Consider the following 14,965-nt stretch of genomic DNA (forward strand, 5'->3'; position numbering starts at 1 on the left):
GGACATGCCATCATTAAGAATCAATAACATTTACCCTGTTTTAGGATTCAAAGACCTACTTGCCGTGCATATTCTGACGTAAAAATTACCAAAGGAATTCACTTATCTAAATCCTTCATCTAAAAATATCTCGAAAATTAAATCAAGTGATATAATACATTAACCTGGGCATGCCAGGCTAGCCATTTCTGTTGTTACTTTAAGTGGCTTTAAAGCCCCTAAAAATTTGTTTGTAGTTTGACTAGTCACTATTAGGCAGCAAACATGCTGGTAATACTAAAATCTCTGCTTCAGAAGCACTATTTGTCCATCTAAAAGCCCTGATTATCATGATTACATAAATTTACAATATCTTTTAAGCAAAAAATACACATTTTTCTCTATAAAGTTTTATGAATAGAAAGATAAGATTGTTAGAAAAATATTCCCTCCAGAAAGTAAAAGAAACCTGGAATAGACCACAACCTAAAAAAACACATAATATAGCGAAGAATGGGGACTGCAGCTAAATTTGCATACCATCTATTCTACTTTGTAGTTATTATTACTTTATGGAAGTCCATTAACCTCTCTGGTCTTAGTCCAGTTACAAATGTTGATAAAAACTGCATCATCTTCAGTGGTGGTGGTGGGGGTGCATTGTGGGGATTAAAGCAAATATATTTTATTCAGAACAATGCCTTATACATCAGTAATGTTAATTATTTGTACTAGAAGGACAGGTAGCACTGGCTTTGGATTTGAAAATCACATTCAGAGGTCAAATAGGGAAGAATGTGCGCAAAGTTGACAATGAGAAAACTTCAACTTTGCTATGATTAAAATTAAAGTGTCTAAATGTGGTGTAGACATCAATTTTTGAAAACTTTTTTTTAATATATCTCTGGTTGTGTATAAAGTATATTGACACGAATTCGTGTCTTCATACATGTACTTTGGATAATGATGTCCATCATATGCTACCATCTTTGCTAACCCCCTGCCCCCTCCCTTCCCCTTCCACTCCTCTGCCCTATCTAGAGTTCATCTTCTTTTCAGACTTCAAATATACTTTGATGGGGGATAGTAATACAAAGTCAGGCATGTAGAGTGGCAAAGAGTATATGGAAAAAATCTCTGTATCTTCTCAATTTTGCTATGAATATAAATGGCTCAAATAAAGTCATTAAACACACACTTCATAAATATATATACACACACATTATATATATATATATATTATATACAAATATATACATAAATATATATATTTACCTTGATTCCAAGATTCCATGGTCTAAAGTCTTCAGTCTGGTCAATTTCTAGTGGTTCAAGCAATGGCTCCCATACACCAAACATTTCATTATAATAATGAACCTAAAGAAAGAATTTTTAATCTTTTTAAATGAATTGAAGCATCTTGATAGTTTAAAAAATGATCTTCCACAATGGTTCCTGTAAACATGACTCTGGCCATGCTATTTCTTCTGCATGAAAAACACACTGCATGTCATTCAGGAGCTTCCTACAATATAATCCCTCCCTCAGCACCTTCCTGGATTGGCTAACAAATAATGGTCCAGATTTGCCCTTCATAATTTACTTGAGATAAAATCCTCTCTAAAGGCATAAATATCTACATATAATACCTAAAGTATTTTATACATAGTACTATTTGTTATAAAAACTACAAGAATAAACATATGCTTACTTCTAGCTCAAGCTGACAGTGGAGATTTATTAGACTACTCCAGTTTTTGCCTTCCCCTGAAAAACATGACTTTGCCAAAAGCATAGGCACTGTTCTATGACCAACTCCAGCCTCAAGAACCAGAAAAATAGAATCAATGTTCAATTTCATCATCTCTCCTTTGGGTACCAATTCAACTGAGGGAGATATTTTTTCAGTTTCATTTGACCCTTCAAGAAACCACATTTTTAAATTCTTTGTATCCTTCTTTTCCCATAAATGTGCTGAAGAAGAAGCCATCTCTTTTGGGGTGGTTTCTTTAGTTGTATAAAGTGCTGAAGTTATAGTAATCATGGTATTTATGATAACTGGTGAAACCTAAATGGAAAAACAAAATTTCAAAATACATTAAATACATTTGCTAAATAATCATAAGCAATTAATATTAAACATTATTAACACAAAATAGGAGATATAATTTGTTGCTTACATTAATTTTTACATTACTATAACTAACTTCAATCTGTTAAGTATTTACATGAATCTTGTAAATATTGAACTATCAAGTATAATTTCAACTATATGTACGATAGTAGATATTAATAAAAGCTGTTGAATGTCAGTAATAAAACTTATCAAAAACTTATCAAAAACTAATTTTTTGCTTATTTAATGATTTAAAAACTTGCTATAATAATTGCTTGTTTCTATGTTTTACTACTTTTTTAAAAAAAAAAAGTGTACTAAAATATTTGAGTGATTATATTTTAACCCACCTTTAGTGTAAGGGATTTTACTGAAATATCAATCACTTGTGGATCTGTACCTGTCTGAGTAGACTGAAAAAACAAGTCACAGGGCTGCAAAACCTATGAGAAAAAAAAATATTACCACTAAATTAACATTCAAATATTAAAATATTTCTATTTCAAGACCTTTATACTAATAAAGCTATGTTAAATAAAAAGTAACTAACTGTAAGCAACCAACTGATTCAACACTTCTTAATCGCTAATCATTCTTTATAATAAAGTATTAATAATTGCATTTGCAAGAATGTTAATGTAACACATTAAATAGAAATGTTATTCCCCCGGTTCTGGCATTTATTTAATGAGGAATTGAGTTCTAGAAACCTCATACTCAACATCTATAACATGAGGATAATAATACCTATCTCAAGAACTAAGAATCAAAATATTTAACAATTGGTTGGGCATTAACATCAAAAAGTCAGAATAGGGGCTGGGGCTGCAGATCAGTGGTAACAGTGGTTGCCTAGCATGTGGGAGGCACTGGGTTTGATCCTTAGCACCGCATAAAACTGAACAAATAAATACAATAAAGGTATAAAAAAATCAGAATACCCATTTGATCAAAATGTCAGTCAATATATGTACTACTGAGTATCAAATGATTAGCAGCCATTTTTATCTCATTCCATTGTTGACATAAATTAATGAGACAGTACATATGATCATAAATCTTACAATTGTCATCCTATAAGGTGGCTCTGAACATGTGGCCAATAAAATATAGAGGTTATACTCTTAAAGTCACTGCAGCTTCCATCATTAATGATATTTTTATCCTTCTCTTTTGGTCACCCACTTTGGCAGAAAATATAAGAATCCTTTGGATTCTTGCCAAGTAAAGCTTCAGAAAACTGATTCCCCAGCTGACAGCTTCATTGCAATCTTATGAGGAATCTTAAGTCTGTATCACCAAGCTAAGAGAAGACTCCTAGATTCTTGACTCTTGGCATCTTCATTTTATAGTCCCCTAGACAGGATATTAAATTTTTCCTATTTTTATAGGGAATTCCAAGGGTATTCAGTTCCACATGCTCACCAGTATAGCAACCCCAATCTACTTCACTGTTTTGCAAAGTAGAATATATCCCAATTCTTCTCATTTTATTTTCTTCTGAGGGTTCAACAATCATCTAAAGGGCTTTATCTGAGAAGAGATGTGTCAGACCGAAGTGTTCATATAATAGCATGCAAAACATTTGGAGCAATGTGGCTGATATTATCAGGAAGACACATATTCCTGGGAAAGATAATTTCACTCCAAGAGAAGACTCCTGGTTCAAGGGCATGGTATTGGCATCAGCTCAGTTCTGGTAATGACCTTTTTTGCTCACAGGGTCCAGAAGTGGCACATGGCGTCACATGGCGAAAGACAAAAAAGCACACATGCCTGTCTCAACACTTCTTTCATACTCTTAAATATATGAAAAATCTAAAGAACTTATACTATGTATTTTACTTCACTAAAATCACTAAAATAAAATCTTATCACAGTATTAATGCTGTACAACTAAAATGAAAAAAGTTCATCTACTTAAGGAAAAGCTATAAAAGGCAAAGCAAATTGAAAATTTACAAATACATTAGGTGTACTAATTAATTCTGTAATATAATTTAAAACTAATTGAATTTTCCCTAACTGTGGTAAGCAGAGTTCTGTCCTCTGGCCTGTCGAACAACTTATGTCTCTCCCAAATGCAAAATATATTTACCCTTTCCTAAAATTTATGTATTTCATCATATATCTGACTTGTATGTCAAACTGATTCAAAATTTCATCTATTTTTTATCAACATAAAGTTTAAAATGTAAATCATAACCAGCTGCAGATGAAGTTCCTGGATGTAATCCATTAAAAATAGTTTTTGAGACACAATTTCGCTCCTTCTAAAACTTGAGGTGAGTTACCAGCATCCACCACTCCCAACACTTGATGGTGGAATACACTAACTAGGACAACAGTTTACATATACTCCAGTTCAAATGGGGAAAAAGAATGAAAAAAGAAGCCAACAAAGTCCAAAAAAATTCTGAAATCTAGCCAGGCAAATGAGTTTCTTGATTCAGTTTTCAAACCTGGGAATAATTATCTCTCAGCTCCTCTCTCTAAATCTTCCTTCCTTCTTTATAAAAGATAGGGAAAATCTGTACCTTTATAGTTTTATCATTCTTCCCCTCAATGGTAGAATTTTGGGGGTTCAAGAGTCTCTATTCATTTGATACTCAGTCCTTGTCAGTCTAAATATAATAGTGTTTCAGGCAAAATAATTTTCTCAGGAAGTCTGCAAGTCTTTTGTGGATTTCATGAGAATTCATTCCATTAGACAAAAGCCACATCCAAATATCTCTTTTTTAAGAAAACCTGGTCTCCTCATGAGAAGACTAATGAGTAACACCCTTGTGCTTTCTAGAGGCCTTCTGGATTAAGATACCAAACAAATCCTAATCTTGTGAAGGGGACCTTTAAGGGACTGAACATTTCTCTTTCTTAGGTGTTAGCAAAACATTATATAATCACACGATCTTTCCTCCAGATTACCCTCTAGACACCCATTCTACTTTCTAGAAGCTTTTGTCATTTGGAAAGGCTGAGAATTATCAAAATCATTAAATTCTGGTTCTTTTTAACATTTTTCCACAATTTATTTCTGTCTTACAGTATTTTATTATAAACAGCAAAAAAACAGGTAAGTGGCAATCTCTTTAGCTATACATGCCAAACTTTGTCACAAGTTCCATTTTCTATGTAACCATAAGTCAATTCTGTGAAGTTTTTTAATCACTGTGCACCAATCTCCTCTTCCACCAAGTTTCCAATAATGTATATTTTATTCTCCTCTGAGTCCTCACTGATAGTGTTCTCCTTCACCACATTTTTGTCAAGAGTGTGTTTGATATAATTAAGACTTACTCTACCATTTTCAAAATTTCTCTAATGTCTACTTACTGCCCAGTTCCAAAGATGCTCCCACATTTAAAATAAATTATTACAACAGCATCTTACTTCTGGAACAAAACACTATACATATTAGTTTTATAATAATGTGAAACAAATAACCACACATTTAGTGGTTTAAAATAACACAAATGTATTATTTCCCAGATTTATGGGTCAGGAATTTTGATGAAATCAAAATTGAACATGTGGCCAATAATATAAAACATGTGGTGTTTAGCTTTTTGAGTTCTTTATATACCCTACAGGATTCATCTTAAAAAGGAGGACTGACTATGGAAAGACCTGCTTTCAACTTCTTTCAAATTGATGGGGGAATTCACTTCCTTGTGGCCCTAATACTAAGATCCCATATGTATTAAGTCAGTCAGGGACTATTTCCTGTTCCCTAGGTCCTTGCCATGTGGCCTGCTCCTTGACATGGCAATTTTTCATTCAAAACAGCAAGCAGGCATCTCTCTGATGCTTCATCATATTTCTAATATCTCACTGAGAATAATCACACTCCCCATTAACACAAAGTCAACTGATTAGTAACCTAATACCATCCATAGGGGAGGAAAAACTGTGTAGAAAGAACAAAAATCGGGGGAAGAAATCTTGGAATTCTGTTTAATACACTTACAGAGAAAACTAAATTGGAAGAAAAAAATCTAAAACCATTCCCTCAAAGAAATCACACAAAAAAATACTATTATTCTTTTTTTTGGGGGGGAATCTCTTTTATTTAGGATCTATATTCAGAGACTCTGTCTATAAGGAATCCAGAAAAATTTACCCTTGCTCAGTTTTCATATCTGAAATGTTTATTTCCAGGGTTAATTTTTAAAATTAGTTGTAAGTAGAGAAATAGATAAGAAAAATGAAGCAAAATGTCTAGCCTGACTCCTGACTTCCAGACTCGTATATCCAACTTACAATTTACATATCTAGTTGAATGTTTCTTTTTACTTTTTAAAAAAAATTTAATTTGTTATATAAGATAGCAGAATGCATTACAATTCGTATTACACATATAGAGCACAATTTTTCATATCTCTGGATGTACACAAAGTAGGGTCACACCATTCCTATCTTCATACATGTACTTATAGTACTGATATCCCACTGTCTTTCATGCCCCCATACCCCTCCACCCCCTTTGGGAGTACACCGAATCTTCCCATGCCCACCTCCAAACAACCACATTATGAATCAGCATCCCTAAATCAGAGAAAATATTCAGCATTTTTTTTTTTTTGGAATTGGCTAACTTCACTTAGCATTATATTCTCCAGTTCCATTCATTTACTTGCAAAGGCCATGATTTTATTCTCTTTTAATGCTGAATAATATTCCATTGTGTATACATTGTCTTTATCCATTCATCTACTGAAGCCCTCTAGGTTGGATCCACAATTTAGCTATTGTGAATTGTGCTGCTATAAACATTGATGTGGCTGTGTTCCTGCAGTATGCTGTTTTTAAGTCCTTTGGGTAGACCAAAGGAGTAGGATAGTTGGGTCAAAGGGTGGTTCCATTTCCAGTTTTCTAAGGATTCTCCAAACTGCTTTCCATATTGGCTGCACCATTTTGTAGTCCAACCAGCAATGTATAAGGGTGCCTTTTCCCCCATATCCAACACAAATTGTTGTTGATATTCTTAATAGCTGCCATTCTGACTAGGGTGAGATGAAATTTTAGTGAGTACTTTTGATTTGCATTTCTCTAATTGATAGAAATGTTGAACATTTTTTAATATATTTGTTGATTGATTGCACATCATCTTCTGAGAAGTGTCTGTTCAGTTCCTTGGCCCATTTATTGATTGGGTTATTTGGTTTTTGGTGTTTAGCTTTTTGAGTTCTTTATATACCCTACAGATTAGTGGTCTATCTGATGTGTGAGTGGTAAAAGTTTAGGCTCTCTTTTCACCTCACTGATTGTTTCTTTTGCTTTGAAGTTTGAGTCAACCCCATTTATTGATTCTTGATTTTATTTCTTGCGCTATAGGAGTCTTATTAAGGAAGTTGGGGCCTAATCTGACATGATGGAGATTTGGGCCTACTTTTTCTTCTAATAGGCACAGTGTATCTAGTTTTAATTCCGAGGTCCTTGATCCACTTTGAGTTTTGTGCATGGTGAAAGACAGGGGTTTTATTTCATTTTGTTGCATATGAATTTTCAGTTTTCCCAGCTCCATTTGTTGAAGAGGCTATCTTTTCTCCAATGTACATTTTTGGTGCCTTATGTCTAATATAAGATAACTGTAATTATGTGGGTTAGCCTCTGTGTCCTCTATTCTGTACCTTTGGTCTAGAAGTCTATTTTGGTGTCAATATTATGCTGTTTTTGTTACTACTGCTCTGTAGTATGGTTTAAGGTCTGGTATAGTGATACCACCTGCTTCACTCTTCTTGCTAAGGACTGCTTTAACTGTTCTAGGTCTCTTATTTTTCCAGATGAATTTCATTGACTGCTTTTTCTATTTCTATGAGAAATGCCATTAGGATTTTGATTGTAATTGCATTAAATCTGCATAGTGCTTTTGGTAGCATGGTCTTCTTTAATTTCTTTCTTTAGCATTCTTTAGTAGTTTTCATTGTATAGATCTTTCACCTCTTTCATTAAGTTGATTCCAAAGTATTTTCTTTTTTTAGAGGCTATTGTAAATGGGGTAGTTTCCCTTTCAGTGGATTTGTCACTGATAAACAGAAATGCCTTTGACTTATAGGTGTTGATTTTATATCCTGCTACTTTGCTTAATTCATTTACTAGCTCTAGAAGTTTTCTGGTGGAATTTTTTCATCTTCTAAGTATAGAAAAAATACTATTATTCTTAATAAGTAAGATAAGTAGCATATGACTTAAAAGTCAATATACTAGTTCTACTAGTTCTATGTACTTTGAACATAAGAAATTATAATGATGTATAATATATAATCAGATTCTCAACATAAAATTTATGATATCTCTTCATCTTATAGAAGGCAAAAATAAAAGAATAAAAGAAAAAATAAATAAATACATGTAAAAGATTTTACACAGGAAAAATTTTAATTGGCTTTTGTCCAGTTAAATCAGGCGTTTAATTTAAGTCCCTGAAACTTTTGGTTTGAATTTCACAAAATGCCAATTAAAAATATTCAAGTTGTAGAAAAGTTTTACATGTATTTGTTTTCTCACCAAATTCCTCTGTCCAGTTCTCTAAAACTGAACATGTAGGTGGTTCTCATCCATCAGAATGTTCATGCCAAAACTACACACTCAAGTTCTCCATAATGCGGTCCACAGAGTTAAACTTCAGGTTGCAGAATACTTTCTTAAAAGGGATTATTTCCCTGCAAGTGATATTTTTGACACCAACTACATTCAGTGTGATTTTATTGCCATTGTGGCATTCTTTTATAGAGAGACAAATCAGTGGGGCATTCAGCAGAAAGCAGTGTTTATAAGTGCCAGCACTGGCCCAAAGGATTCATATCCAAAGGCTGAGCACTGAACACAGCAGTCATTGCCTTATATCACACTCTTGCTAGTTCCTCTTTTACTTGTCAGTTTTTGTCTCTCATATAAAGTAATACACGTTCTGATTAGGCATTTTATTCCTATAGTATAGAATTGCAACAGTGTTACAATAAAGCTGTGGAATGTGTACATTGATACTGATGGTGCCATGTTATCTATTCTTTGTTCTGAAAAAGTTCCTATCACACTCTATTGATTTATTCTTTTTTACTACTATAACCCCCTCACCATATTTCTCCCTTTGTTATATGATTTTTACTGTGGAGACTATTAGTGCTTCCCCTTCAAAGAAGCAATCTTATAAGGTTCAACCAAACATGAACAAGCACTTAACAAATGCTCACAATAGACTCCTTACATTACAGAGATTGACTGTGGTAGGGAGTACTGCCCCAAGTTGAAGACCACTGAATAACAAAGAGAAAAGATAAAATATATGAGATAAAGTGATGATGTTTGGGTAAATATGTGGAAATATGTTCTATGAAACTCAGATTTTTCAGCACATACAGTTCCCTTCGTCTCAAAATACATTCCTATGATTCCTCCTGCCCAAGTTTAAGATCTACTTATCCTTCAGGTTATCACCATAAATACGACTTCCAGTGAAAAGTGCCTCCCCCCATCCCGCAACAGATAACCCCAACCAATAAACATAATGCTGGTATACTACAGGAAAATCTATCAACATAATTTAACATAAGAATAGGAAAAACTATTCTTTTTTTTCAACAGTCTGCCAATAGTCACACAATAAAATGCTACACTTAATAAGATATTTTCTGTCATAAAATTAGATATATAAGACTTTATATCTCAACATACTAAAGATTTTATATATAAAATCAAACATTAAAAGTAATAATATCACTTCATTTGTTGCTTCTATTTTTCCCTTGTTTCTATATAAACATTACCTACTGTAACTCTTCTGCATTCTCTCTCACTTTTTGAAACTGTAAATGCTTTCCTAACTTCCTAACACATCTCTTTCCCCCTAATTTACAATACTTTTCCCATCTTTCAGAACTAACTGGCCCCCATCATTAATGCTAATACATTCATTACTGCTGTGGATGATATACTTGACACCTGCTGTTTCCTTTAAAGACAGATCTAGCTCATGGTTATTTTCTTTAGAGCCTCCCTTTTCTTAATAATGAGCAACTTTGCAAACTAAGACAAGGTTTATTTAGTATCTTAATTTTTTCATTTAATGGGGATTGAACCCATGGGGCTTAACCACTGAGCAACACACATAGCCCTTTTTGTATTTTATTTAGAGATAGGGTCTCACTAAGTTGCTTGGTGCCTCACTAGATTGCTGAGGTCAGCTTTGAAATCTTGATCCTCTTGCCTCAGCCGCCAAAGCCTGAAGTTCGGATGTTCAACACATCATGGTCAGGCCTTGGATTACAGGCGTGTGCCACCATGGGCAGCCTATTTAATATGGTTTTTTTAAAAAATATTTATTGTTTTACTTTTAGATGGACACAATATCTTTATTTTACATTTACGTAGAGCCAGTGCTCTACCTCTGAGCCACAACCCCAGCCTGTATTTAATATCTTAATCAATACATATTAACTTAAAATTATAATGTCTATTACATTTCATAATTAGAATATTTATACTTCTATTACTCCTTTAGAAGCCTAAACATTTTCAAGTGTATTTTTTAAACTATTGGGAATCTATGCAAATAAACTAAGAATTAAGAGTTTTAAGGAGGAAGAAAACCAAGTGACTACTAGTGAGTAAAATTCAAATATGAAATATATCAAAGCAAATGGCTGAGGTTGAAAATATGTTATATGCATACAAGCAAAACACCCAAATGGGAGATAAAAAAGGAAAGTAATAAAACTGAAACAACACAGAAAACAACTGGTAGAAAGTCCTAAAAGTCAAAGAGCAGTCTGAAACTGACATGGTTAGAAATTCAGAGTAAGATCTTAATTGAAAAGTATGAATAGGAAACCAACTTCTTATAAGAAAATTCCTACAAATACACACAACAATGAAAAACATCTACAAAAATGAAAAAAAAAATTTGAAAACTGGTATAATAATATTCTAAATGAGGCTCTTCGAACAGAGACAAAGTTATTATACAGAACAAGGTTGAAAAGAAAATAGGAAATTTTCACTCCTAAAAATGATATATATTATATATTAAATCAGTTACAATTAAGCAAATAATTAGTTAGTAAACTCACAGTAGTGATTTTGCCTTTTCTCTTGGCTGGAAGAAATGGGCATGCTCTGATTTGGAGATCTTTAATAGCAGCAGTTATTGTACTATTTTTACTGTCACCTTTACAGCAAATTTCACATTGTGTTGTAATGACCAAGGCAGGAGCATCATTTTTTGTCATGTCAGCCACAAACACAATTTCAGGGTTTTTAATAAGAATATTAACTTCCCATTTCTCTGACTCCTGTACAGGTGCTAAAATAAAAATAATAATTCAACATTTTAAATATATATGTATTTGTTATATAAGTATTACTTATAAGTATTTTATTATTTATGAGAAAAACATGTTTCTCTAAGTACAAAAGGAAAATAAAAGAATCATAGATCCCCAAATAATCTACTCAAAATTTCTCTTTGTTTTTTTGTTTGTTTTTGGTGGCTCTGAAGATTAAACCAATGGACTCATGCATACTAAATACATGCTCATTCAAGCTCCAATTCTCTCATGACTTGGAGAAACACTAACAACTGTGGGACAAAATCTTTACTATTTAAGGGCACAACTGGAACCTAATCTAGATTCCAACTCTCAACTTGATACTCTTTCTACTACATGAAATGTTAAAAATATAAAAATTATATGTAAAAGCTATTTATCAACAGAACAGAATAAAACACAAATATATTAAATTAAGATATTATCTTTGATCCCAAAAAGATGTGGTTGGTTCTTATTCTCCCTACTTGTTTTCTTTCGGCAACAAATTTGTTCATATTGTTGCCTGTAGATAAGCAAATTACTTATTCCAATGTAGGTCTCATAATTTTTTAACCCAATATATATTTGCACTGTCAAAAAAAATACAAACTGCATATAGTCTCAGAAAACACATTAAGGGTTTCCTCCTACTCTGAACAATAAAGATTTTAATTTATTTCTGCATTTACTCTGATCATCTAAATGGCTAACCAAGATAAATACTATTATAGTATTTCAAAAGTAAAGATATTAAATATTTTAACTGGTAACTAACCTTCTTTAGAAGTCCATGCTTGAACATTGGTCTCTGTAATAGACCCTGCTGTGTATGCCTCCAAAAAGACATTTGCAACTGTCAGCAGGAATTCCACACTTGCACAAATATACATTTCTTGAAAGACTGCATCAGTAACAGAACCATCTCGGATTTTCCTAAACTTAACATCCATCATGTCCTTTTTGTCAAACCCAACTGTCAGTCCTATCATTCTGAAAAACACAATAACAATGCCTATGTATGAGTAATTTACAAATAACCAAATACACCAATTAAAACTTTAAGGCCTCTTATTCTTTTACTGAGAACAAATAAGCACTCTGAAGTCATGTCTCCTAGGAAGACCCACAAAGTGCTATAAATAACAGACCTTTAAACTTCTGGAGCATAAATACTTCATAAATTAGAAACTTCATGTTTAAGAAATTATCATTTTTGAAAGTCAGCATGCTTTTTCCCATTTTATTTTCATTTATTCAATAAATCTATCAATGGTCTAGTAAGAGCATATAACTAAACCAGAACATTTCAAATGTAACATGAATATCATGACTTGACTGAACTGAAGCTCTGAAAATCCTAAGATGTAAATAGAAAGTTAAAATGTAATCCTAAAGGTATGCTCTATACAATATACCAACAATTTCTAAGGTAAAAATTCAGAATGCTATTATAATACATACCTAGGAGTTGCTTTCTTGATGTGAGGTCTTTTATCATCTAAAATACAGTTTCTTAATGAGAAAGAAGAAAATATTGATTCATCTGTATACATTTTCAAATTACTTGTAATATTTTCCAACTTAAATTCAGCAAGTTTCAAAGAAGGATCACGAACATCTGTAAAAGCATCCTGCGGAATAAGAAACCCAAACAGAAATCTGAAAATTATACAAAAATAGGTTTAAAGAATACTTTATGATATAAACTACTAGAAATTATTATATCTGCTTATCTGAAATATCAAAATTCTCTAATTTCGGGAGTGATGCAGGGGCTAACTCCAGGGCTTTGCACATGTTGAGTATGTACTTTACTGCTGAGCTATATATATATCCTCTGCTCCAAAATTCTATATTGTCAAAGGACTCTCCAATAAAATGCCAAAAACAATTTATTTTTCACATTATTAGTTATATAAAAGTAATAGCTATTAAAAATGGAAATAGTCAAAATTATTGTCAATTTAAAGTGAAAAGATCAACCATTTCTTCAGAAGAACACTACAAAATACACACAGAATATGAACAAGCATTACTGATGAACATTCACATATATAATTATTCACAATAAAATGTATTTTCTTTCCTTCCTCAACTTACCTGTTCAGGACCTGGACTATACAGTACCATGGTGAGATAATCAGTTTTGAAACTCATATTTAGTGTTGTCTTAACTTGAGAAGCATGTGAATGTACTTCTACAACAGCAGCTGTTACCACAGTTGCTCCTTGAAAAATTATTAAGAGAAAAAAATATGAAAAGTAGCTTATTAGAACAACCATGAAATAGATTCAACAAATTAAGATGTTATTCAAGAAAATTAAAAATATTAGAAATTCACATATAGAATTTCTGGCTTGGGATTCTTTGCATAATAATTTGGGAATATTAAACACTCAGCACTCCTGTTTTCTATCAATGCTTTCATTTCTACTTTTATAATTTGGGAATAATAAAACTAACCACAGGGTTTGTTTTGAAGATTAAGTAAATCAGCATGTGTAAAATGTATACTAAAGTGCTTAACAATAAGTAAATAAAGCACCGTCACATAGTTTAATATTGAAATTTTACTTTTAAAAAATAAGACCAAATAAGACACATCAGATGTTATTTTAAAAATTGTTCCACTAATCAGGACTCAAATATTGTGTTTCCTAGATTTAAATTTTAATGAGAATATTATATGTATATGATATATATTAAATGGGCTTATAAGGAAAACACATCAATTCCTAATTCTCATTCAACCCAACTCAAGAGACAAGATCAACATTCCAGGTAATTTATTTCTAATTAAGATAAAATTTACATAAAATGAAATAAATGAATCCTATCCGAACAACTTAATGAGACTTCATAAATGTATACATCCATGTAACCAACCCCCCAACATATGGAACATTTAAATCCCCCCCCCCAAAAGTCTCCTTAATTGATCTTTCCAGTCAAATTCCAACATCCCTACCATTCTAATTTCAATCATCATGGATTAATTTTGTCTGTACCTAAATTCTATTTCAATGGAATAATATAGATTGTACCATTTCATGGCTGGCTTCTTTCAGTGAACATAATGTTTCTGAGATTTATTTATGTTACTACATGCATCAGTAGTTCACTTATGGAAGTAATCATGCACTCTGAAAACAGTTTATTCATTCACCTATTGAAAAACATTTGGATTATTTTTAGATTTGGACTTCTATGAATAAATCATTCTGTGTATATACACACTTATTTTGGAATAGGGTGGGGTTAAATACCTAAGTGTGGAGTTACTCTATTATAGGTAGGTGTATATTAACTGACAAACTCTTTGTCAAACTGGTTATACTACTTCATATTCCTACAGGTCATATGTAAAAGTTTTAGCAATTCCATTTTCTCCATCAACATTTGGCATTGTAAGTCTATTATAATAGTCTGGTAGACTGAAGTTTATCTCATAAAAATTATAATAGCCATTTTTCATGTATTTACTATCCATTTACACATCATCCTCTCCCAAATATCCATATCTTTTGATAATTATTTTGTTTTCAAAAAGTTGCTAATGAA

General features: G+C 32.3%; 1 protein-coding gene across 5 annotated transcripts in view; it reads right to left on the minus strand.

The window, feature by feature from the left end:
- Vps13a (vacuolar protein sorting 13 homolog A) overlaps nt 1-14,965 on the minus strand; it is a 259,327-nt gene that overhangs the window by 114,871 nt on the left and 129,491 nt on the right. For all 5 annotated transcript variants that reach the window (XM_077797003.1, XM_077797002.1, XM_077797006.1 and 2 more), the window contains exons 36-42: nt 13,504-13,631; nt 12,865-13,034; nt 12,179-12,393; nt 11,164-11,396; nt 2,446-2,538; nt 1,691-2,047; nt 1,255-1,356 (exon numbers count right to left, since the gene is read on the minus strand). In XM_077797003.1, coding sequence (XP_077653129.1) covers nt 1,255-1,356; nt 1,691-2,047; nt 2,446-2,538; nt 11,164-11,396; nt 12,179-12,393; nt 12,865-13,034; nt 13,504-13,631 — 1,298 coding nt within the window. The remainder of the gene's footprint in view (nt 1-1,254; nt 1,357-1,690; nt 2,048-2,445; nt 2,539-11,163; nt 11,397-12,178; nt 12,394-12,864; nt 13,035-13,503; nt 13,632-14,965) is intronic.

Source organism: Urocitellus parryii, chromosome 4, assembly GCF_045843805.1.
Source record: "Urocitellus parryii isolate mUroPar1 chromosome 4, mUroPar1.hap1, whole genome shotgun sequence".
Taxonomy (NCBI): domain Eukaryota; kingdom Metazoa; phylum Chordata; class Mammalia; order Rodentia; family Sciuridae; genus Urocitellus; species Urocitellus parryii.